Source organism: Triticum urartu, chromosome 7A (assembly GCF_056163025.1).
Source record: "Triticum urartu cultivar PI428250 chromosome 7A, HENAU_Tu73, whole genome shotgun sequence".
NCBI classification, from domain to species: domain Eukaryota; kingdom Viridiplantae; phylum Streptophyta; class Magnoliopsida; order Poales; family Poaceae; genus Triticum; species Triticum urartu.
The window spans coordinates 28,942,709-28,965,195 of NC_141879.1; the positions used below are offsets into that span (position 1 = coordinate 28,942,709).

Consider the following 22,487-nt stretch of genomic DNA (forward strand, 5'->3'; position numbering starts at 1 on the left):
GCAATAGCAACAAACTAAACGATCATCGTGCTAAGCTAACAGATGGGTCAAGTCAATCACATCATTCTCTAATGATGTGATCCCGTTAATCAAATGACAACTCATGTCTATGCCTAGGAAACTTAATCATCTTTGATTCAACGAGCTAGTCAAGTAGAGGCATACTAGTGACACTCTGTTTGTCTATGTATTCACACATGTACTAAGTTTCCGGTTAATACAATTCTAGCATGAATAATAAACATTTATCATGATATAAGGAAATAAATAATAACTTTATTATTGCCTCTAGGGCATATTTCCTTCATCAACATCGCCGGTTTGCCTTGTCTTGTGTGGCTTTAGGGACATGGAACTGCGGTGGATCCTAGCCCTTGTCGGCGGGAGGGCATCATTTTCACTGTTTTTTAGTTTCATTAGGGTTTGTGTTCTGCTTAGGAAGGCGAGGTGGCGGTGGCTACCTGAAGATAGAATAAGATTCTTTCAACATAACCTTGTTGGGTTTCGTAGTAATTTCAAAAAATTTCCTACGCACACGCAAGATCATGGTGATGCATAGCAACGAGAGGGGAGAGTGTTGTCTACGTACCCTCGTAGACCGTTCGCGGAAGCGTTATATCAACGCGGTTGATGTAGTCGTACGTCTTCGCGTCCGACCGATCCAAGTACCGAAAGCACGACACCTCCGAGTTCTGCACACGTTCGGCTCGGTGACGTCCTCGCCTTCTCGATCCAGCAAGAGGGGCGAAGTAGTAGATGAGTTCCGGCAGCACGACGGCGTGGTGACGGTGTTGGTGAAGAACAATCTCCGCAGGGCTTCGCCTAAGCACTACGAAAACTACGACAGAGGATAAACTAGAGGAGACAGGGTTGCCGGCACACGGCTTGGTGTTTCTTGATCTGTCTTTGGTGCTAGCCCTGCCCCTCTATTTATATGTTGAGCCCTGGGGTCGAAACTTGGAGTAAAAGCCTCCACAAAGTCGGTTTCACCCGAAAGGCAAGAGTCCTTCTCGGACTCCAGGGCCAGACGCCAGGGATCCCGACGTCTGGACCCAGACGCCAGGGACCCTGGCGTCTGGCCCCTGGACACCGCAAAACTTCCTTTTGCGCTTTCCTAAAACCTTGTGGGCTTTCCCCTTTGGCCCAAATAAAGTGTTCTCGTACCCAAACATTTCGGGAAACATCCGAAACCCCTTCCGGTGATTTCCGGAACCCTTCCGGTGACCAAACACTATTATCCCATATATCAAACTTTGTCTCCAGACCATTCCGGAGTTCCTCGTCATGTCTGTGATCTCATTTCGGACTCCGAACAACATTCGGTCACCAACATACATAACTCACATAGTACTATATCGTCAACGAACGTTAAGCGTGCGGACCCTACGGGTTCGAGAACTATGTAGACATGACCGAGACACCTCTCTAGTCAATAACCAATAGCGGGACCTGGATGCCCATATTGGCTCCTACATATTCTATGAAGATCTTTATCGGTCAGACCGCATAACAACATACGTTGTTCCCTTTGTCATCGGTATGTTACTTGCCCGAGATTTGATCGTCGGTATCCAATACCTAGTTCAATCTCGTTACCGGCATGTCTCTTTACTCGTTCCGTAATGCATCATCTCACAACTAACATATTAGTTGCAATTCTTGCAAGGCTTATGTGATGTGCATTACCGAGAGGGCCCAGAGATACCTCTCCGACAATCGGAGTGACAAATCCTAATCTCAAAATACGCCAACCCAACATCTACCTTTGGAGACACCTGTAGAGCACCTTTATAATCACCTATTTACGTTGTGACATTTGGTTGCACACAAAGTGTTCCTCCGGCAAACGGGAGTTGCATAATCTCATAGTCATAGGAACATGTATAAGTCATGAAGAAAGCAAATAGCAACATACTAAACGATCGGGTGCTAAGCTAATGGAATGGGTCATGTCAATCGGATCATTCAACTAATGATGTGATCTCGTTAATCAAATAACAACTCTTTGTTTATGGTTAGGAAACATAACCATCTTTGAATAACAAGCTAGTCAAGTAGAGGCATACTAGTGACACTATGTTTGTCTATGTATTCACACATGTATTATGTTTCCGGTTAATACAATTCTAGCATGAATAATAAACATTTATCATGAAATAAGGAAATAAATAATAACTTTATTATTGCCTTTAGGGCATATTTCCTTCAAACCTCCACTCAAACGGTGTTTATAGCATTGTCAAAGGGCGTGTGGAGATGTGTCTCCAGTGGATCTCTTGTGATTCTGCCCGCGTTTGTCTTTGTTGGATCTGCTTGGATCCGGTCTTCGTTTGTTTGCGTTCGTGTGTTACATGTTGGATCCTTTCAGTCTACGCTTCTCTTCATGGTTGCTATTCTCGTGTGCTGATCTTTGGAGGCTTAGGGCATGTTCGGAGGCTCTCCAGCTCCACGCTTCACAATTTTCTGGAGTGGAGCTAAGCCGAACGAGTTTGGGCCAAGAAGCTAGAAGCGAGAAGCCCGGCCAGCCGCTAGTGTAAAAACGTGAAGCACCAAAAGTCCAGCTCCACCGATTGGAAAAGGAGAAGTTCGTCCAAATTACGTACAACTGCCACCGCCAAGTGAGGGCAGATCGAACCGGTACGCTAGCTGGAACATGTCGCTCGATGGAATCGGTACCCTGTGCTCCTTCTCTCGCTGGAAAGCCAAGCTGGGCTGCCTCCAACCGGCCCATTATGGCGCTAAGGCAGGCCACCCTTGCTGCCAACCCATAGTAGCGATGGGAGAAGCTAGCGATCGCAGCCGAACGGAGCTGTCTCGCTGCGTGAAGTGAGAAGCTGGGATGGGAAGCTAGAATCGTGGAGTTGGTGGAGTTGGGAGGAGATCAGAACAGGCCCTTAGAGCCCGTTCGGATCTTCTCCAGAAGCAGGATTCTCGGAGCTGTCCTGTTCAGCTGGCTTATCGCTGGCTTCTCGGGAAGCTGGATTGCAGAGAAGATCCGAACGGGGCCTTAACATGATGACTTCCCGGCTCTCTGGTACAACAAGGTTTGCTCGGCTTCGATGACGGTGGCACGTCGTTGGCTCGCTCCAGTATTTGTAGTCGTCACTACGCAGTCTGTGGACCTAGATGTATTTTTTTCTTATGTGTTCTTTGTATTACAAATGGACCTAGATGTAACTTCAAGACAATTGTTCTTTGTATTATTTTTTAGAAAAAAACATCTTGAAGTTACAACCTGTTTTTTTAAGAATTTATTGTTCACACGAATCAAAGCTACATCGTTGTATTCCCTGAAGAAAGAGGTAATATCACCAGGAGTCATAGAACTTACGCTCGACGTTCAATTTGGTGCTAGAACTTTGAAAATACGAATTTGTGGTCATCTAACTTGACATCGTGTGTAAATACGGTCACAACATATGCATGTGGACGTATCAGGGTGTATGGCCCCACCTGTTAGTGAGTGGTGACGCATGATGGACTTCTTTTGCACAAAACACCCTCATATTTTTTTATTTCCGAAAAAGTCAAATTAGTGAAAAATGGGGGAGAGCCTGGAATCCAACCCACGACCAATGTTCACCACAGAAGCCACTCTAACCAACAAGCCATCCCTGTTTGCATGTAACGTATGGATAGCTAAGTTAGATGTACTGAGAGCTTAAATGATATTTATTTTTTTGCATCTATGAGCAGTGGATGTACATCTGCAGCCCATTTAAGCTATTTTAGTGGTCCTTTTTTCTTACCTGAAACATGTAGAGGCGCGCACTGCTACAGTGATTCCGTTAAGCAGGATGAGAAGTCATGTCTAGGTAGGTTGACGCATTAAGATCAACATATAATGCCATCAACACAATACTTACAAGTTTTTTCTTCTGAGAAACACACAGTACTTACATGTGGAGTGGTAAAACAATGTAAGTGATACTAATTGCACATCAGGACAGTTTGACATAGCAGTAAATACAATGACATTTCATCAATCAAGCTTCTACGCATGGAAATCTGTTCTTTCTCCGTCTGTCACTCTGGCTGGCTCTCTTTGGCAGTATCCATAAGATGCGTGTCTTTCGGAAGGTGATTGTGCTGATGGCTTATTTTTTAACATATTGAGGCTGATTTTGCATTTGCAATTTCTTCAAGATATTTGTAAAACGTAATTAATGAAGTTATGTTCTAAGAATATTATACATAAAAACTATCATTAGTACATAAAAACATTTAAATATGAACTTGTGTATTATATGAAAAATAGTTAATACCGACATTGAAAAGGTTTGTTAAATAAATATGTTTAACGAATCCAAAATGTATAGACTCGCAGCTTATATTTGAATTATGCAAAATGATGAATTCAAACATTTACGTGCCTATATGCAGTATAGTGTGGTTGGCTTTTCCCGTAAATTAAAAAATGTGAGGGTGTTTTGTGCAAAAGTTAAGTAAGCTGAGCGCCACCACTCACTAACAGGTGGGGCCATACACCCTGATATGTCCGCATGCGTATTTTGTGACCATATTTGCACGCGATGTCAAGTTAGATGACCACAAATCCGTATTTTTAAAATTGTAGCACCAAACTAAATATTGAACGCAAGTTCTATGACTTACTTAGAGCATTACTAGTAGAGCCCTCAAACTCTCAAATCTCTAAAAATAACTGCTTTTTTACAGTTTTCGTCGGAAAAAAACTGTAGACTAGAATCCCTTAACCCTCAAACCCTCAATTTTTTTAAAGGTCCAACTCTCAAACCCTCTCCCAATTCTCAAAAGTAAGAGTGGATTAAAATTAACATTGATGGCTCTTTCAAGCCAAACGACTGCAATGGAGGCTGGGGGGCTGTGTTCAGGGATCATATAGGTGCGGCGATGGCGTGTGCTGCTGGCTTCTTGCCATACTTACTGAACCCGCTACATTCCGAAATGCTAGCTGCTGAAGCTGCCCTTCACTTGGCGTCGGACCTGGGAATGGGCAGAGTCTGCTTGGAAACTGATGCTCTGCTGCTGAAGGAAGCGTTGGAGGAGACTAGCGTTGATCTCTCTTGCCTAGGTGTTGTAGCTGACCGCTTAAAAGCTTTCATCATGTGTAATTTCATTGAGTGCAAGATTGTGCACTGCTCTAGAACCTGTAATGAAGTAGCGCACGCCCTTGCAACGAAGGGCTCGCTGATGGCCGGGGTGCCAAACAGTGTTACTGATGGGTCTGACCCATGTGTATCAGCTTTAGTGGCGAGCGATTTGGCTTCGCTTACTGTTTAATGCAATTGCATTGAATCTCAAAAAAAGAGTAAGGGTTGGGAAGCAAAACCTACCCCAACCCTCATTTGGCGGTTATCCTCGCGGGGGAGGGAAAAATCCTTCCAACTCCCGCGCCCATGCCCGCGACCGCCGTTGCTAGTCGCCGCCGTCGCCGGCGGCCGCCCTGTCGACCTCCCGCGTGCAACGACAACGTCGTTCATGGGGAATATTCCGTTATAAGGGTTGGGTTTGAAGGTTCTAATCTTTACCCCTGTTTTTCAACCTGTAAAAGTGCAAAAAAAAATATCATTTTTGGACCCTTAAAACGCTAATGAGGGTTTGAGGATTTGAGGGTTCTACTAGTAATGCTCTTAGAGTGATATTACCTCCTGAAGAAACTTCAAAATCCAGAAAAAGAACAGTAAACCATGAGAGTTCCCCCAAGTGACGGCGACCGGTACGCCGCCGGCGGCGGCGCTGGCGACTCCGCCCGCCGTCTTCGTAGCTCGTCGGGCCCTCCATGTGTCTTCAGTTTTCTACGGCGGCAGCCGGCTCCCTTCCGCGCCGACAGCCTTGCTGCAACACCGACCTCATCCGCATCGATGGATCCTCCCCCGTGTCCGGCGGCTCGTCGGCGCAACGGCGGGTGAGTGACCGACCGCCCCCCACCAGCCATTGCTAGGTAGGGGTTTGATTCTTTGCCTTTTGTTCTGAAATTACTGACGCGGAAAGGGATCAACCCTCTCAGGTCTCAGGTCAGATCAGATCGATTCGATCCCTTTCTTGCCACCCCGGACCAAAAAGCCGGAGGAGGAGAAATGAATAAACAGGGGCCATGGTCGCGGGTGGCTTTGCCGGCGACTCAAGCAAGGCACCGTCTTTCTTACACGGCTTCTTCCGGTGCCCCCGCCGGCGAGCCCAAAGCTAAGCATCAGCCTGGCTTGTTTAGCCAGCAAAGCATCCAGATCCATCACCCACCAGCAAGGCAGAGCACCACATTTCAGCCTAATTGCTACCGTCCCCTTCAACATGTCCTAGCAAGTCTGGAAGCCAAACACACACACACACTCTGTTGATTACCCATTAATTTCTTCGCTGGTCTGAGGACAAAGCAAGGAGAAATCAACCATGGCCATGGTGCTGGACGCCTTCGCGTCCTACATCGCCGACACGATCAAGCAGATGGCGGCGGACGAGGTGGGGATGCTGCTCGGCGTCACCGGGGAGATCGACAGCCTGCAGGACAAGCTGGAGAGCCTCAGGGACTACCTCGCCGACGCCGAGAGGAAGCGCATCACCGACCGCAGGGTGCAGGGGTGGGTCACCAAGCTCAAGGGCGTCATGTACGAGGCGACCAACATCCTCGACCTCTGCGAGCTCAAGGCCATGGGTCGGCGGGACGCAGCACCCTCACCCTGCTGCAACCCGCTGCTCTTCTGCTTGCGGCATCCCATGTTCGCCCATGATATTGGCAGCCGCATCAGGAAGCTCAACAAGAGGCTGGACGACATCTGCAAGCTGGGTGCTGCCTTCAGCTTCATCAAGCTGGAGACCTACCAGGACTACAGGACCGGCCGACCTTCTGCAGCTGACCGGAAGACGGATTCGGTGTTGGAACGCTCAGCTGTGGTAGGTGAGAAGATTGAAGAGGATACAAGAGCACTGGTTGAGGAGTTGACAAAGGATAGCGATGGTATCATGGTGGTCACCATCGTCGGTGTCGGCGGGATCGGGAAGACCACCCTTGCCAAGAAGGTCTTCAACCACGAGAAAATTCAACTAAAGTTTGAAAAGAAGATGTGGCTGAGCATCACACAGGACTTCAGCAAGGTTGAGCTACTAAGGTCGGCCATCACTGCCGCCAATGGAGAACTCCCCAGGACGCAAGAAAAATCTCAGCTTATGCCGGCCCTTAAAAATGCCATCAAAGATCAGAAGTTTCTTCTGGTTTTGGATGATATGTGGAGTGATAGAGCATGGACCTCCTTGCTCAATGCTCCCTTCAGCTACGGTGCCCCTGGTAGCCGGATTGTTATCACCACCAGAAATGACACAGTTGCCCGAGGCATGAGAGCCAGAGAGCCCTACCACCGCATTGACAAATTAGGGCCCGAGGATGCCTGGTCATTGCTCAGGAAACAGGTGCGTAAATAATTAACTGGTAGTGACCTCTAAATCAAAGTTTTGATTATATGTTTCTTTCGTTAATACTGTATATCTATTTGTAAGTGTTTTATACTTTAGTTGACCTTAGAAGTGGATAGCAAAACCATAATCGGAGATGTCACCTCAATATCATTGGCTATTTGTCCGACTAAACATTATGATTTGTAATTAAAATGCCGATTCCATCGATTGTTTTAACTGATATTAGTTTAGTACATGGAGTTATTTAAATTTTCGGCTCTGTGCACTGAATATGGTTTGTAATGTAGATTGGTACGTGCATTAATATGTACATTTTGTGTAGTTTCTACCGGATGAGCTCCGTTAATAATTAGATAAGGGTCTATGAGATAAATGGCCTGATTATGTTTAGATAGAGTAACAAAGATGTCCACCAGATAAATGGAAATGTGATGTTTAGGTACAGTTGTAAAGATCTAGTTCCTCTGATAAAAAATGTAGGCCATTTAGGACAATGACACAGCCTTCAAGATGATACTTCACCATAATTTTTCTATAAACATGTTTGCCGCACATAAAAGTAACTATACATTATAAAATTATATTTCACGATCGATTTGATGTTTCAGATTATATGGTTCTTTCTTATAGATGGTCAAATTTGGAAAGGCTCGACTGGTCAAATGTTGATAATAAGACTTAAATTTTGAATACTATGTAGTATTAATGTCCGGTAACAAAATGGGTCCATCGAATCAATGGGTCAACTTGAAAACAATCTAATAGCAGCTCCTCCAGATACACGCAGGAGAGACCTCACCCTTCACACACACCCACACCCACTGATGCGTGACCCGCATTGCTTGGCGATAGCCATACCATTTTCTCCCCCCCCCCCCCCCCCCCACACACACACAGACAACGTCCTACCTCCTCGTCTTTCACCTCCACTCATGGAGCTCCTAGTCGCACATATATCCATGAATAGAGTGCCTTTCTCTTTGTACTTATTTCTACAGAATTATGACCTACTCCCTCTGTCCCATAACCATAATGTAAGACGCTTTTTGACACTACGTAGTGTCAAAAAACGTCTTATATTATGGGACGGAGGGAGTACTTGACAATATTTGCGACTATTCACAGAATAACTTATTCTATTCGAATAGAATAAGAAGTCACTATTTTTTAAAGATAATATAGTGACAAAAAGAAATAAGCATCGAGTTTTTTGTTCGGGTGGGCATCTCTGCATCTGGTAGGTAGCCTTAATTGTGTGACCAGCCAGTTGATTTATGCTATCCAAATGAAGTCAATTTGATTTGTGCTGTGAGCCTGCAACTACGAGCTGCATGTACTCATGGTCACACGTGTGACACCAGAAAAAACATTGTCAGTACCATTCCTATAAACATACTGGTGACATTGGGTATTTCTTCTTCGAAAGAGCATTAGTAAAAAATTAATGGTGTCATTTGACACCACATAATTATATGCTAGCTCCATCCGGGTTCATGAGAACAAGAAAAGGCGATCAATTAACTAATCTGCATGATTGCACCTGTAAATTAATAACCAATGGGCAATTCTAAATTCCACTTGCCAATTCATTTTAGCATGCAGTATGCTGACTGACTGTTCTATATAGCTCACATTCCTTTTTTCCCCCAATAACTTGCCAATTCATTGAATCTGCTCTAAAGACTAACTTGATTACAGGTAGTCTCGGGCGATGAAGATGGACCTGATATCGATATGCTTAAGGATATTGGACTGCAAGTGATTGAAAAATGTGATGGTTTGCCTCTTTCTGTCAAAGTAATGGGAGGACTTTTGCGTCAGAAAGGGAAGCAACGCCATGACTGGGAGATGGTTCTGAATGATTCTATTTGGTCAGTATCTGAAATGCCCGAAGAACTAAACTATGCAGTATATTTAAGCTATGAAGATTTGCCTCCTTGCATCAAGCAGTGCTTTCTACACTACTCCCTTCTCCCTAAAGGTGGATTGTTCTATCGTAGTGCCATTATTGGCATGTGGATTAGTGAAGGATTTATTCATGGAGCCTCGGATCACTTGGAAGAATTAGGAATAAAGTACTATAGTGAGCTGATACTTAGGAACCTTATTGAGCCAGGGATACAGCATATTGATGATCCAGTTTTCAATATGCATGATGTTGTTCGCTCATTTGCTCAGTTTGTGGCTAGAGACGAGGCAGTAGCTGTCCAGAGTGGAGAAAATGGCAATATTAGTGAACTCACTGGACAAAAGTTTCTGCACTTATCTATAGAAAGCAAAGTTTCAAAATCAGAAGCGCTGGACTGGAGTTCTTTACAAGCACAAAAGGCATTGAGAACACTAATATGTGTCGGACATGTAAACATAAAGCCTGGTGACTCGTTGGTTGGATTTCCATGCCTGCGGATTCTGATTCTACATATGTATTCTGCAAATGTCGCTCTACTGGTTGAATCTTTACATGAACTCAAGCACTTGAGGTACTTGTCCATAAAGAATTCTGATACATCTTGTCTGCCAGAGAAATTGGGAAGATGAAGTTCTTGCAGTACATCAGCATTATAGGATCCCAACAATTTGTGAAACTTCCAGATAGCATTGTAAATTTAGGAAAGCTATGGTCTCTTGACTTCAGAGGAACTAGAATAAATGGTATACCTAGGGGGTTCTGTGCTTTAAAAAATTTGAGGAGACTACGTGGGTTTCCAGTCCAGGTGGATGGTGATTGGTGTAGTTTGGAAGAGTTGGGCCCCCTTTCCCAGCTCAGGGTTCTTGATTTGAGCGGACTGCAGAATGTATCTACTACCTTGTCCGCCACAAAGGCAAGGGTTAGTGAGAAGATTCATCTTACTAACTTGTACTTACAGTGCAGTAGTATACTTTGGGTTGATGGGCTGATTAAAGATGAAGAAGGTGTCTCTGAGCAACGACAGATTAAGGAGGTGTTTGATGAGTTGTGCCCTCCGCCCAGCTTAGATGTTCTTGGTATGCAAGGATATTTTGGCCGACAACTCCCAAGCTGGATGACGTCAACATTATTAGCATCCTCCCTCAGGAGCTTGAGAACTCTAGTGATGATAGACCTGGCTTGCTGCACACAACTCCCAGATGGCTTGTGCCAACTCCCCTATCTGGAGGCACTTCAAATCCTGCACGCTCCATCCATCAAGCGTGTTGGACCAGAATTCCTCCAGCCCTACCATCACCATGGCGCTCATCCTTTCCAGGTGGCACTTGCCTTTCCGAGATTACGCGTGATGGACCTAAGCGGAATGCTTCAGTGGGATGAGTGGGCATGGGATGAGCAAGTTCAAGCCTTTCCTGTTTTGGAGGGGCTTTTCCTCACGAAGTGCAAGCTTAGGCTTATTCCTCCTGGCCTTGTCTCCAATGCAAGGGCTTTGAAAAAATTGGTCATATCTTTTGTACAGCAAGTCAAATTACTGAAGAATTTTGCTTCTGTTACCGAGCTTGAAGTAACTCACAGCCCCGACCTGGAGAGGATCACTAATCTCCCCAATCTTCAGAAGCTTACCATCAACAAGTGCCCAAAGCTGAATGTGTTAGAGGTTGTTCCTGCACTCCAGATTCTGGTGCTAAATGATTACACCATGGAAGTACTTCCAGAATACATGCGAGATATAAAGCCAAGACATTTGCAGGTAGACTGCAAGCCATTGTTGCTCGCCTCAGTAGCTGCAGGGCAATCTGGCACTGAGTGGGACAAGTTCAGCCATGTCGAACATGTCAAGGCATATGCAGACGATGGAAACAGTTTCAGAGCATTGTTCATGTTGTACACACGGGATCCCTGCAGCTTGCGGACAAACATCAAGCACCCATTTGTATCTGCAGGTAATTAACATAGGAGCTTCGTCTTTATGTTACTCGAGTGTTCTGACATTAGTTCGTTTCATTTTGTGTCCTTCCATATATGCTCATATCTGAATATATTTCGTACCTTTTCGTTCCACTTGAGTATGTCGTTTGTAGATATGCAACTTCAGTTATAGCAAGTATTAGCTGTGCATGTGGGCTGTGTGATGGCCATTTGTATCTGCAGGTAAATTGACATATGAGCTGTGTCTTTATTTATTCAAGTGCTCTGCTTAGTCTCATTCTGTGTCCTTCGACATGCTCAGTTCTAAATATATTTCGTACCTTTTTGCTCCATTTGAATACATCATTAGTAGATATGTGAATTCAGTTTTAGCAAGTATTAGCTGTGCATGCGTGATGTGTAATGCCTACTTTCTGATTTGGCTTCTCTCCCGCATGCTGCTAAATATCTGGGTATTTCTGCCACTTGTTTTCCTTGGTGTCTTGGAGTTCAACAAAACTAGGGTGCTATCCTTTTTATAGTTAAAAAGTTCATATCATGACTGTTGGAGTCTATTCAAAGTTAATGTATAGCTCTTGGCTCTTGCCTTGCAAGTCATGGACAGTTGTGTATTTTCTTGCCTCGCAGGAACGTTATCCTCTTCTGTGGTGGACGCACAAGGATTTGAGTCTGTATTCAAAATGAACAGAAGTACCTTCAACTATGTCTGCGGCTTGGTGTATGTGCCATCTTTAGAAGATATGAGCAGCTGCACCTTTGCTGATGGCGGGGTGCTGTCTCTACAAGATCGAGTAGCCCTTGCTCTGTTAGTGCTGAACTCTGGTGAGCCTCTGGAGACCATTGGATCTTCCGTTGGTGTGTGCGAGTCTACTGTCTCGCTGGTAACTGATAGCTTTGTTGATGCTGTGGTGGCGAAAGCAATACACCACCTGCGCTGGCCATACCCCGATGAAATGAAGAAGACCAAACCCAAGTATCATAAGATCCATGGTCTGCCAAACTGCTGCGGTGTTGTACATACAATTCACACCACACCACAAGATGATGAGAGAGGTTACAGCTTTGTATTGCAAGCCGTCGTTGGCCCAGATTTGAGGTTCATTCTTGGTCAATGGAAATGGTCAGGTAGCAGGATTCAGCCTGGTATTATTCTGCACGACTCTGAACTCTTCCAGTTCTGCGAGGAGGGCAAGTTGCTGAACGGCAACAAACTCAAGGTATCTTTAGATGGATCGGAAGTTGCGGAATATGTAATCGGTGGTGCAGAATACCCTCTTCTCCCCTGGCTGCTGACACCTTATAACCAGCTGGAAAAGGAGGATCACTCAAACTTCCCTGATCAAGTCGAGTTCAACAGGAGACACTCTGCAGCCCGAACCGTCACACTGAAGGCGATGGCAAGGTTTCAAGACACATATAAGTGGTTGTACACAGGTACGTGGCACCCGAAAAGTCCTGGTAATGCAATTTGGGCGTGCTTGTTGTTGCATAACATAGTGATAGACATGGAGGAAGGTGAAGGTGCACCGTTCAGTGAGGAGTCGGATTACAGCCAGCAAGTGCGGAGGTTGGCAAATGAGGACGCTGTCAGGACAAGGGATGTATTGGCCCAGTACTGCTTGACAAGCATGCCATCACAATCTGGAGGTAAATCAACACAGATGCTCCTAGCTAGCCAAGTCTTAATTTATTGAGGTTCTTGTGTCCACATAGTTTGTTCTATTTACTCCGTCCTGCTGATTCCAGTCTTTCTTCGTCCCTAGATGCAGACCAGGAACAGGAAGTAGTTTCCAGCTCAGGGGGCAACTAAAGTGCGACAAGAAGCATGCACGCACGCATGCACGAGCAGCAGAGGAAGAATAGCTAGCTAGCCAGGAAGAGGGGTAGCACACCGTACGTCATCATCGCTTAACTTGGTACTGTTTTTTCTGCCACATCTTCCAGCCTATAACTTGTATGGTCCCCCTGCATCGTGCTTACGCATAACAGTTCTTGTATTGTTGCTCGTTCATTTGATGTTGTCGTGATACGTTAAATTATTTGCAAAGGAATTAAGCTGATACACCTATCAATGTGCAATTAAGTTGGCAACTATACCACAACATATGGAAAAGTGAAATATCTTGACAAGTTAAACCTTGATGTGAGCAGGAAGTGAAGCTAGACGGGCATGTAGACCTCCACCTCATCCTGCTGCTTGGTTACATGGACCGCATTCAGATGATGCATGAAAGGCAGTGCTAGCACTTCCTTGCAGTAGACCCAAATGCTGGCTGATTCGATGTCGACGCGACACTGATTAGAAGCCAAGGCACCTTTCATGTTATCTTGGTCGTTTCTTTGGTAAAGAAAAGTGTCATGCATTTCATACTATATGTTGGTGACGAGCTTTTATGCGTTGGAGAAACAATGGGCGTGGTCGCTGCATGGGCCATGGAGGCTACCTGTGATTTCTGCCTGAAGAACTTGCAGAAACAAACTGTATGTATGCTTATGGTTGTGACGGCCTGACAGGTGTTTGGGCATTACGTACTATCCCAGGTCAGTTGTAACGACTGTTGGGGTTAACCTGATGTGTTGCAGATGGCTGATGTGTTATTAGTTATTACCGGGAAATTACGATAACTGTACGTATTTTGGCAAGTGGTTGTAGAGAAGAACCACAGGATATGGCTGGAGAGGCAGCATCCTGCCAACATCGGTTATGCGGCGTCGTGATGGTCGGTGCAGCGTGACACGATGACGCAGGAGGTACGATGGCCAGTGCTGTCAGAGTCGGCTGGTTCGGAGGAACGCGTCAGACTTGTGAATTTCAGGTGTAGGTGAACGCAACCATTGACGGTTAACTGGTCACTACCCGTCAGTTAGTGAGCAGGTAAACGCCAGCATAGTTGTTTAAGAGGTAGTGTTTGTTTGGGTTGCCGAGAACAAGTAGGAGGTGCTCCGCAAAAGGTACTATCTGGGAGTTGCTAAGAGCATCTTCAACAGCCGCGTCAAAAGGCACGTGCGCAGTAAACTTGATTTTTAGCATGCGCTGGACGGTTTCGCGCGCTCTAGCGGTGGCTGTAAACAAGCTCGTGCGGGAAACAATTGCGCGGGCGCGGGAAAAGGCGGCAGCTCGCGCACTACTTTTGGCGCGCCGCTTACGGCGCACCTACAAATTGCGGCGCTCGCCACGCGCCTATCTACACTTCCACACGCGCCTCGTAGCTTCTTCGCCGCTCCAGCGCCTCCACCGCTTCCTCTCCTCGCCACTCCAGCGCCCCGCCACCGCCGCGCCGCCGAGGAGCGTCGGGCTACCGCGGCGTCCGCCAGCACCCCAACGGCTGGTACTCCGCCGAGATTTGGTCCGGCGACGTCCGGCTCGGCCTCGGTACGTTCCAGACCTCGCACGAGGCCGCACGCGCCTACGACGCGGCGGCGTGGCGCCTGGACAGGCCGTGCCAGCAGATGAACTTCCAGGATGGCCACACGCGCCAGCAAGCGCAGGACGTCGCCCCTCTGCCTCGTCTTATCACGGACCAGGACCGTGCGGAGCACGCTCGGCGGCAGCGCCGCCTCCTCGTCGCCGAGGAGGACGAGCGGGCCATGGCGGTGTGGCGCTGGCGCCACCCGGAGGACGTCGCCAACGAGGAAGCCTTCTGGACAAGGCGCCGCGAGGAGCAGACGGCAAAGCACTGCTCGGAGCGGTTGGACAGGCGTCGGCGGAAGGCCCTGGCGTTATTGCAGTGCGAAATCGTTCAAAATAGTGGGCAGACGATCTTTTCGTCTGATGATGACCGTTGGAAGGACATGTGGCTCGATACCTCGGACCAGACCAGCGAGGATGGCGATGATGATGATAATGATGACGACTGGAAGTAGGATGTAGTTGCACTATGTTGTTGCACTATCTAGTAGTTTTTTTATGTCGTTGTATCGTAGTTTTTTAATCTATCTATGCTATGGAACTATGCAAAATATCTATATATCATTTTTACATATAAATTTTATTTAGCATTTTTATTTAAAAAATATACGCAATGTTTAGCGCGCACTGCATTTTAACGCGGCAGCTGGAGCTACGTGCGCGCACTCAATTTTAGCACGGCTGCTGAAGCCAACGCTACCGGCCGCGTCAAACTAGACGAAGGGCGCACGGCAAATGAGTTTTTATCGCGCGGCGCGTTGCACTTCTGTTGGAGATGCTGTAATGCCTGGTAAACCGAGTGGATGGCATTGATCTCGGCAAGGACCTGATGAACGTGAAGTTACTTGCTTTTGCCGAGAGTGCCCTTTTGGTTCTCGGCAACAAATCTACCGAGTATCCCGATGGACGGTTCTCGGTAAAATCCTGTTTGGCCGAGAGGTGTACGCCGAATACACTTTACCAAGAAATTAACTCGGCAAAGGGGTTGCCGAGTTTATTTTTCTTTCCTTTTTGGCCCTTCACTGGGCAAAGCAGCAAATTCCTTCCAGTAGTGTGGGGCGCTGCTTGGCCCTTTTCTCTTGAAAAGGAAACCACTGGCCGGGCTGTAACCAGCTCGCCTCACTGCCAGTGTCTTGCCACCTACTGCCATGCATTTACTATTTTTCACCTAGCGGTCTAGTAGAAAAACAAGGTGTAGTATACGCACATGTGTGGCGTGTTTTATGTCTAGGTACACGCCCGGCCGTTTGGCAGCATGCACGTACATACAGATACAGCCAGCCGGAGTAAACTCGAGGTCGTCCGCACGCGGCAGCTTAGCTAGCGTCGGTCCACTCAAGCCATGCATGCATGCATGCAGCCGCCGGGACGGACGTAGGTGGCGACCCCGTCCCGTTCCGTTCACGAGTCTCTACAAATAACCAGGGCACCCTGCCGAGGAGGAGGAGAGCTTTGGTAGAAGAACATACCCAACCCCAGTGAAGAAGAAGAAGAAGAAGAAGAAGAAGAAGAATAGCACATCGGCCGATCGCCGTCCGTCCAAGAAGAAGAAGCTAGGCATCACGCCAGGCCAGGTACCTTCAAGTCTATTTACTTTATTATTAAATCGCCATCATCTGGCTTCGGTTTTTCATTTGATTTATCATCTATTACTATATATGCTGACTAGTTATGTTGTCACATGCCAAATAATTGTTACCCAGCGACCATGAGGACCACCAGGCTCCTCCTTGCCACCGGCGTCGTCGTTGCCGTCGTCTGCGCCATCGATGCCACCCCCACACCCGGGTGGAAACCCAGCGACGACGATCCAAAGATCGAAGAGCTCGCAAAGTGGGCGGTGGCGGAGATGAAGCAAGGCCTCCAGTTGATCAACGTGGTCCGTTGCGAGGAGCAAGACCAAGGCGGTCCAGGAATCATCTATCGTATCCTGCTGGACGCGCTCCACCGCACCGGCGGGATGGGCCACTTCACGGCGGACGTGTACGAGGACGCGGCGACCAAAGTGCGCGCGCTCCTCTACTTCGGCACAGCCCGGTAGTAGGCAGCGGCCGGGATGCGAGGACTATTTTAGGCTAATGTGATTAATTTAAGCCAGTGTTTCCCATGTGGATGGAGTATCAAGCATGTTTGTCTTTTGTTTCACACCAGTAATAAGATGTTGCAAGAAAAGCAGTAATGCTACACGCCCGGGGTCATTAGGGGGGGTTTACGAGGTGGATTCACCTGGCAGTTTATGGTTGACCATTTGGGAAAATTGGCCCACACCCTCCTGAAAAATCAGGGGGCGACTCGTTTAGTTAGTTGGAAGAAGCCCGTAATGCCCCTGTAAAGACCCGTAATTCTAGCATTTTTGTGAAGTCACCCTGCCACCGCCGTGTTTGCCTTTCCTTGGCGACACCATGAAAGCCCACTGGATCCGCCACCACCTTCCTCCCCCGCTCCCCCTTCGTGTCACCGCTACCGGAGGAGCATGCCGACAAAGCCCGAGGACGACCAGGAGGAACAATTACACCAGGCACTTCAGGTGAAGCCCGAGGACGACCCGCTCAGCCCAAGCGAGGGATAAAGCCCAACCCATATAACACTGGAGATGACCGGTGATGGTGTCTTGGACTAGGGGTACTCACCACGTCGTTTTCGGACAAGGTGAATCGGGCCGAGGACCCCGGGGCAAAGCAGCAAATTTCAGTAGTGTGGGGCGCTGCTTGGCCCTTTTCTCTTGAAAAGGAAACCACTGGCCGGGCTCTAACCAGCTCACCTCACTGCCATGCATTTATTAATTTTCACCTAGCGGTCTAGTAGAAAAAACAAGGTGTAGTATACGTACATGTGTGGCGTGTTTTATGTCTGTACGTACACGCCCGTCCGTTTGGCAGCATGCACGTACATACAGCCAGCCGGGACGCGAAAAGGGCGAAGTGACAAGCGCGGAGTAAAATGGAGGTCGTCCGCACGCGTCGGTCCACTCAAGCCATGCATGCATGCAGCCGCAGGGACGGATGTACGTGCCGAGCCCGTTCCGTTCCGTTCCGTTCACGAGTACAAATAACCAGGGCACCCTGGCATGGAGGAGGAGGAGAGAGCTGTGGTACAAGAACATACCCCACCCCCAGTGAAGAATTAGAAGAAGAATAGCACGTCGGCCGATCGCGGTCCGTCCAAGAAGAAGAAGCTAGGCATCACGCCAGGCCAGCTGGTACCTTCAAGTCTAGAGTATACAGTATTTACTTTCTTATTATAAGTTTGCCTAATAAATCGCCGTCATCTGGCTTTGGTTTCTTATTTGATTTATTTATTATCTATTATATGCTGACTAGCTAGGTATGTTGTCACATGCCACAAATAATTGTCTACCCAGCGAGCATGAGGATGAGGACAGCCAGCCTCCTCCTTGCCACCGGCGACGTCCTCGCCGTCATATGGGCCGCCGTCGCCCCCACACCCGGGTGGAAATCCTGCGACGATGGCCCCAAGATCGACGAGCTCGCAAAGTGGGCGCTGACAGAGATGAAGCAAGGCCTCCACCAGCTAAAAGCAAGATCCTTCCTATTCGGTGCGATGGCCTTGACCTTACTCCCCTGCAGTTGGCTCTTGGATGCCAGCTGGCTAGCTTCCCTTGCACTTACCTTGTGATGCCTCTGTCTGATAGGCGGTTGAAGCTCGTTGACTTCCAAGACCTGCTTGACAAGTTACTTAAGAAGATTGCTGGTTGGAAGGCTAGGTGGATCTCCTCCACTGGAAGAATGGTACTCGTGAGGTTTGTACTTTCGGCAATGCCAATTTTCATGCTTCTGGTTGTTCATCAACCGAAATGGGTCATCAAGCAAATCGATAAGCTACGTCGTGCTTTTTTATGGTCTGGCTCTGATGCTGTCTGCAGTGGCAAGTGCCTTGTCCGCTGGACCCAGGTGTGCTCACCCATCTCTCTAGGCGGGCTTGGCATCCATGACCTTCAAGCTCAGGGGCGGGCGCTTAAAGTACGCTGGCTTTGGAAAAGCGTCACAGACCCAGATAAACCATGGAAAGGTCTGCAGCTCCCTGTTGACAAGCACGTTAAGGCTCTTTTCATTGCTTGTACCTCCATCAAAATTGGTAGTGGTATTAAGATATCCTTTTGGCATGATCACTGACTCAACGGTGAGATTCCAGCTGTTTCGTTTCCTAACCTTTTCAATCATAGCAAGAACAGAAGAATATCATTGGCTGAATGACTCACCAATAGAAAATGGGTCACTCTTCTCAAGCGCAACCCGGGCACCGAGGTGTTGCACGAATACATTGACTTCTGACACAGATCCAGTGTGGTCACTTTGTCCAACCTGAAGGATGAGTTCATTTGGAAATGGTCGGCAGATGGAAGATATAATACTAAGTCAGCTTACCTATGTCAATTCTGGGGCAAGACTGATTCTCCTCTTCCTGAGATCATTTGGCATATCAAGGTTCCATCAAGAATAAGATTCTTCAGTTGGCTCTTTGTACAGGGTAAATGTTTGACTGCGGACAACCTTGCGAAGCAAGGTTGGCCTCACAACCCGATCTGTCAATTATGCCACTTAGGGTGGGAAGATGGTCTGCACCTTGTATCCAGCTGCCCTTTCACGGCTGAAATCTGGGGCTATTGCCTGGCGATATATAATTTTTCATTCAACCTCTTACCTATTGCTCATACTGGCTCTATATTGGAATGGTGGTTAAAGGCTTTGGATGGTACAGGCAGGAAAAATGACCTATCATCACTTATAATGGCGGTGTCCTGACAGGTTTGGAAAGAAAGAAACAACCGCATATTCAACAATAAGGCAAACCACTTCCTGAAGGTTGCTGAGAACATTATCAATGAGCTGAATTCTTGGAGAATCGCTGGATTCAAAGGAGCAAAATGGACAGGCGCGAGATAATTTCTTTCTTTTTCTAATGTATATTTGTATAGCTTTTTCTTCCCCTTTCTGGCTGTCAGCCGTCCTGAACCTTGACCTGTATTTCTTGAGATGTCTCATCCTATCTTAAATGAATGAAATCAGCACAATGCTGTTTTTCGTCAAAAAAAAAAAGCAAGGAGCAAGGCCAAGGCGGTCAAGGAATCATCTATCATATCCTGCTTGACGCGGTCGACCACACCGGCGGACGTGTACGAGGAGGCGGCGACCAAAATGCGTAAGCTCCTCTACTTCGGCAAAGCCCCGTGGTAGGTAGCGGCCGGGTTGGCAGGACTAGTTAGCCGGTGTTTCCCATGTGGATGGAGTATCAAGCGTGTTTGCCTTTTGTTTCGCACCACTAATAAGATGTTGAAAGAAAAGCAGTAATGGTACACGCACGGGGTCACTACGGGGGTTTACGTGGTGGATCCATCTGGTAGTTTGTGGTTGGCCATTTGAGAAAATTGGCCCATATCCTCCGTAATGCCCCTGTAAAGACCCGTGAGTCTAGCATTTTTGCAAGAAAAGTCACCCTGCCACCGTCGAGTTCGCCCTTCCTCGGTGCCATCGTGGAAACCCGCTGGATCTGTCGCCACCTTCCTCTCCCGCTCTCCCTCATCTCACTGCTGCCGGAGGAGTATGCCGGCGAAGTCCGTGCAGGCTCCTTTTTCTAGAAACACCTACAACTTTATTGATCATAACAATTATAGGTACACTAATTGTACCTAAAATTCAAGAAAATACAAATTAACTCCTATGACTAAGAATTACAATGAAATCTCTTGTAAACATCTTCTTCGTTGTAGCAATCTCTACTTGAAGAAATACTCCAAAGACTTCGATAAAGAGGTTGCAATTGAAATAGAGCAACGATATTGTCATTCTTTCACCTGCACAAACATTACCAATAATGGTTTTTGAAAGCACCTTGCCCATCCAAAGAGATGGGAAGCCTTGATCGATAAATGTATTTAGGTCGGGTATGACCCCCTAGAAGTGCAGGTTGTCAAATCACTATATTTTCATCATGATGTCGATGAAAATTGATCTCACCTCCACAAATAATCAGACCAGTAAAAAAAGGCCCTAAAATCTAAAAAGTGCACGCGCGAGAGAACGGCGGCCGGCTCCTGGCCGCTCGATCTCCCTCCTATCGATACGCGCTTGGCCAGGTGCCACATGGTCGGAAGACCTCCCCTTCCTCGCCACTCCGCCGCCAATCCAAACCTCCTCTGGCGAAATCATACCTCACCGCGGTCCACGGGCATCTACCCCGACCCTCTCCCCGTCCCCTCCCCTAGCCCCTTCCCTTGTCACGAGAGAAGAGCAGAGAGGAGAGGAGGGAGATCGAGCAACCAGACTAGATCAGGCAGCCGACAGCTACAAGGGATTCTTCAACCTGGGTGCCCCTCCATGGCGTGCGCTTCTGCTTCGATTTGTGCCCCTGATGCCATGCCTGGTGCCCCAAAGGAAGGTCTCATCCTGTCCTCATCCATTCCTTTTGCTTTCTCTCTCTCTTTCCCTGATCTGGGCGGGGCTGTAGGCGGAACCTCTAGGTGTGGCTACAGCGGTTGGGAGAGAAGGAAGTAGGAGCTTGCTCTAGCCTGGAGAGGACAGGAGGAGGAAGCGCGGGTGGAGGATTATGTCCAATCTGGAGAAAGAAAAAGAAGAAGATTGCTAGGAATGGAGTTCTTCCGTGTCCGCCATTTTTGCTTTTTGCTAAGTGCATTCATGTTGAATCTAGCAAGACGAGCATAAGTTGGAGTGCTGCCATTGCTTTGGTCGCGGTGCCACTGAAGTCTAGTTGGCTTGTAATATAGTCTAGTTGCACATATATTGATATTTAGTTGGCAGGAAGACTAGTTGCACACACATATATTCAGTTGGCTTGTAAGTTAGTCTAATTGCACACACATTAATGTTTAGTTGGCATGACACTAGTTGCACACACATATGCATAATTTAACACGGCAATGTAGTCTAGTTGCACACACATTGATATTCAGTTGGCAGGACTAGTTACATATATGCTCAGTTGGCGTGGTAATGTAGTCTAGTTGCACACGCATTGATGTTTAGTTGGCAGGACTATTGACACATACATATGCTCAGTTGGCGCAGCAATATAGTCTAGTTGCACACACATTGATATTTAGTTGGCAGGAATATTGGCACATACATATGCTTAGTTGGCGCGGCAATGTAGTTTAGTTGCACACACATTGATATTTAGTAGGCAGGACTATTGGCACACACATATGTTCAGTTGTCGCGACAATGTAGTATAGTTGCACACGCATTGATGTTTAGTTGGCAGGAAGACTAGTTCGTCGAAACATCCCCATGCGGGATCTACTTTTAAAGACCACGTCACGAGGGTTCCAACGATGAAAACAGATCTAAATTTCGACACGCGATTTAGAAGATGTCTTTTATAATTTTAAAAACCAAAAATTAATACACAACGGACCAATATGAGGAACATTAATGCAAAGACATACAAGCATCCATCACGTGAGAAAATATCATATAGGATGATTAATTAGCAGTGTCCGTTTTAGCATTTTTGGATTACAATAATTTTGCCTTTTTTTAGTATGCAATAGAAACTAGACGTACTGCCTTTTTTGGAATCAGGGGACATGCCCTTACTTTTGGCCGGCCGCTCGCGAGCGCTACCCAGCCCCCGGTCGCCAGCTAGACGCGCTTAAAAAAGGCTTGACACAACAATATAAACTCATTGGATCTGAATAACTGGATTTGTGAGGACGGAAAACTCTCTAACTTTATGACACTGCCAAAAGAATGAGAGGAATTTATTCTCACAAAACTATGATGATGACTAGACGATGGTAAAGAACATAGAAGTCTTGAAGATGCGAGGTCCCCTACCTCTCACATGCGTTCCTCCTTCGTTTATGCACGCTAG

General features: G+C 47.1%; 2 protein-coding genes, 1 long non-coding RNA gene and 1 pseudogene across 4 annotated transcripts; all 4 read left to right on the top strand.

Annotated features, from left to right (window-relative positions):
* Positions 1-5,621: 5,621 nt before the first annotated feature.
* On the top strand, positions 5,622-13,811 carry LOC125515129 (putative disease resistance protein RGA1; annotated as a pseudogene). The gene is made up of 7 exons (XR_015609913.1): positions 5,622-5,887; positions 5,990-7,383; positions 9,088-11,241; positions 11,855-12,661; positions 12,731-12,874; positions 12,991-13,143; positions 13,379-13,811. The product of XR_015609913.1 is annotated as a putative disease resistance protein RGA1 (transcript).
* Positions 13,637-15,159, top strand: LOC147957252 (uncharacterized). The gene is made up of 2 exons (XM_087531622.1): positions 13,637-13,708; positions 14,438-15,159. Exons 1-2 carry the CDS (start codon positions 13,637-13,639, stop codon positions 15,089-15,091), a joined length of 726 nt encoding a protein of 241 aa, XP_087387748.1. The 3' UTR covers positions 15,092-15,159.
* A 908-nt stretch (positions 15,160-16,067) lies between these two features.
* LOC147957253 (putative cysteine proteinase inhibitor 7) lies at positions 16,068-16,822 on the top strand. Its single transcript, XM_087536479.1, has 2 exons — positions 16,068-16,210; positions 16,340-16,822. The coding sequence occupies exon 2, from the start codon at positions 16,345-16,347 to the stop codon at positions 16,675-16,677; it is 333 nt and encodes a 110-aa protein (XP_087392605.1). The 5' UTR covers positions 16,068-16,210; positions 16,340-16,344; the 3' UTR covers positions 16,678-16,822.
* A 3,568-nt stretch (positions 16,823-20,390) lies between these two features.
* On the top strand, positions 20,391-21,456 carry LOC125550354 (uncharacterized). Its single transcript, XR_007301584.2, has 2 exons — positions 20,391-21,032; positions 21,102-21,456. It is a non-coding gene; the product is annotated as an uncharacterized LOC125550354 (long non-coding RNA).
* Positions 21,457-22,487: the final 1,031 nt, after the last annotated feature.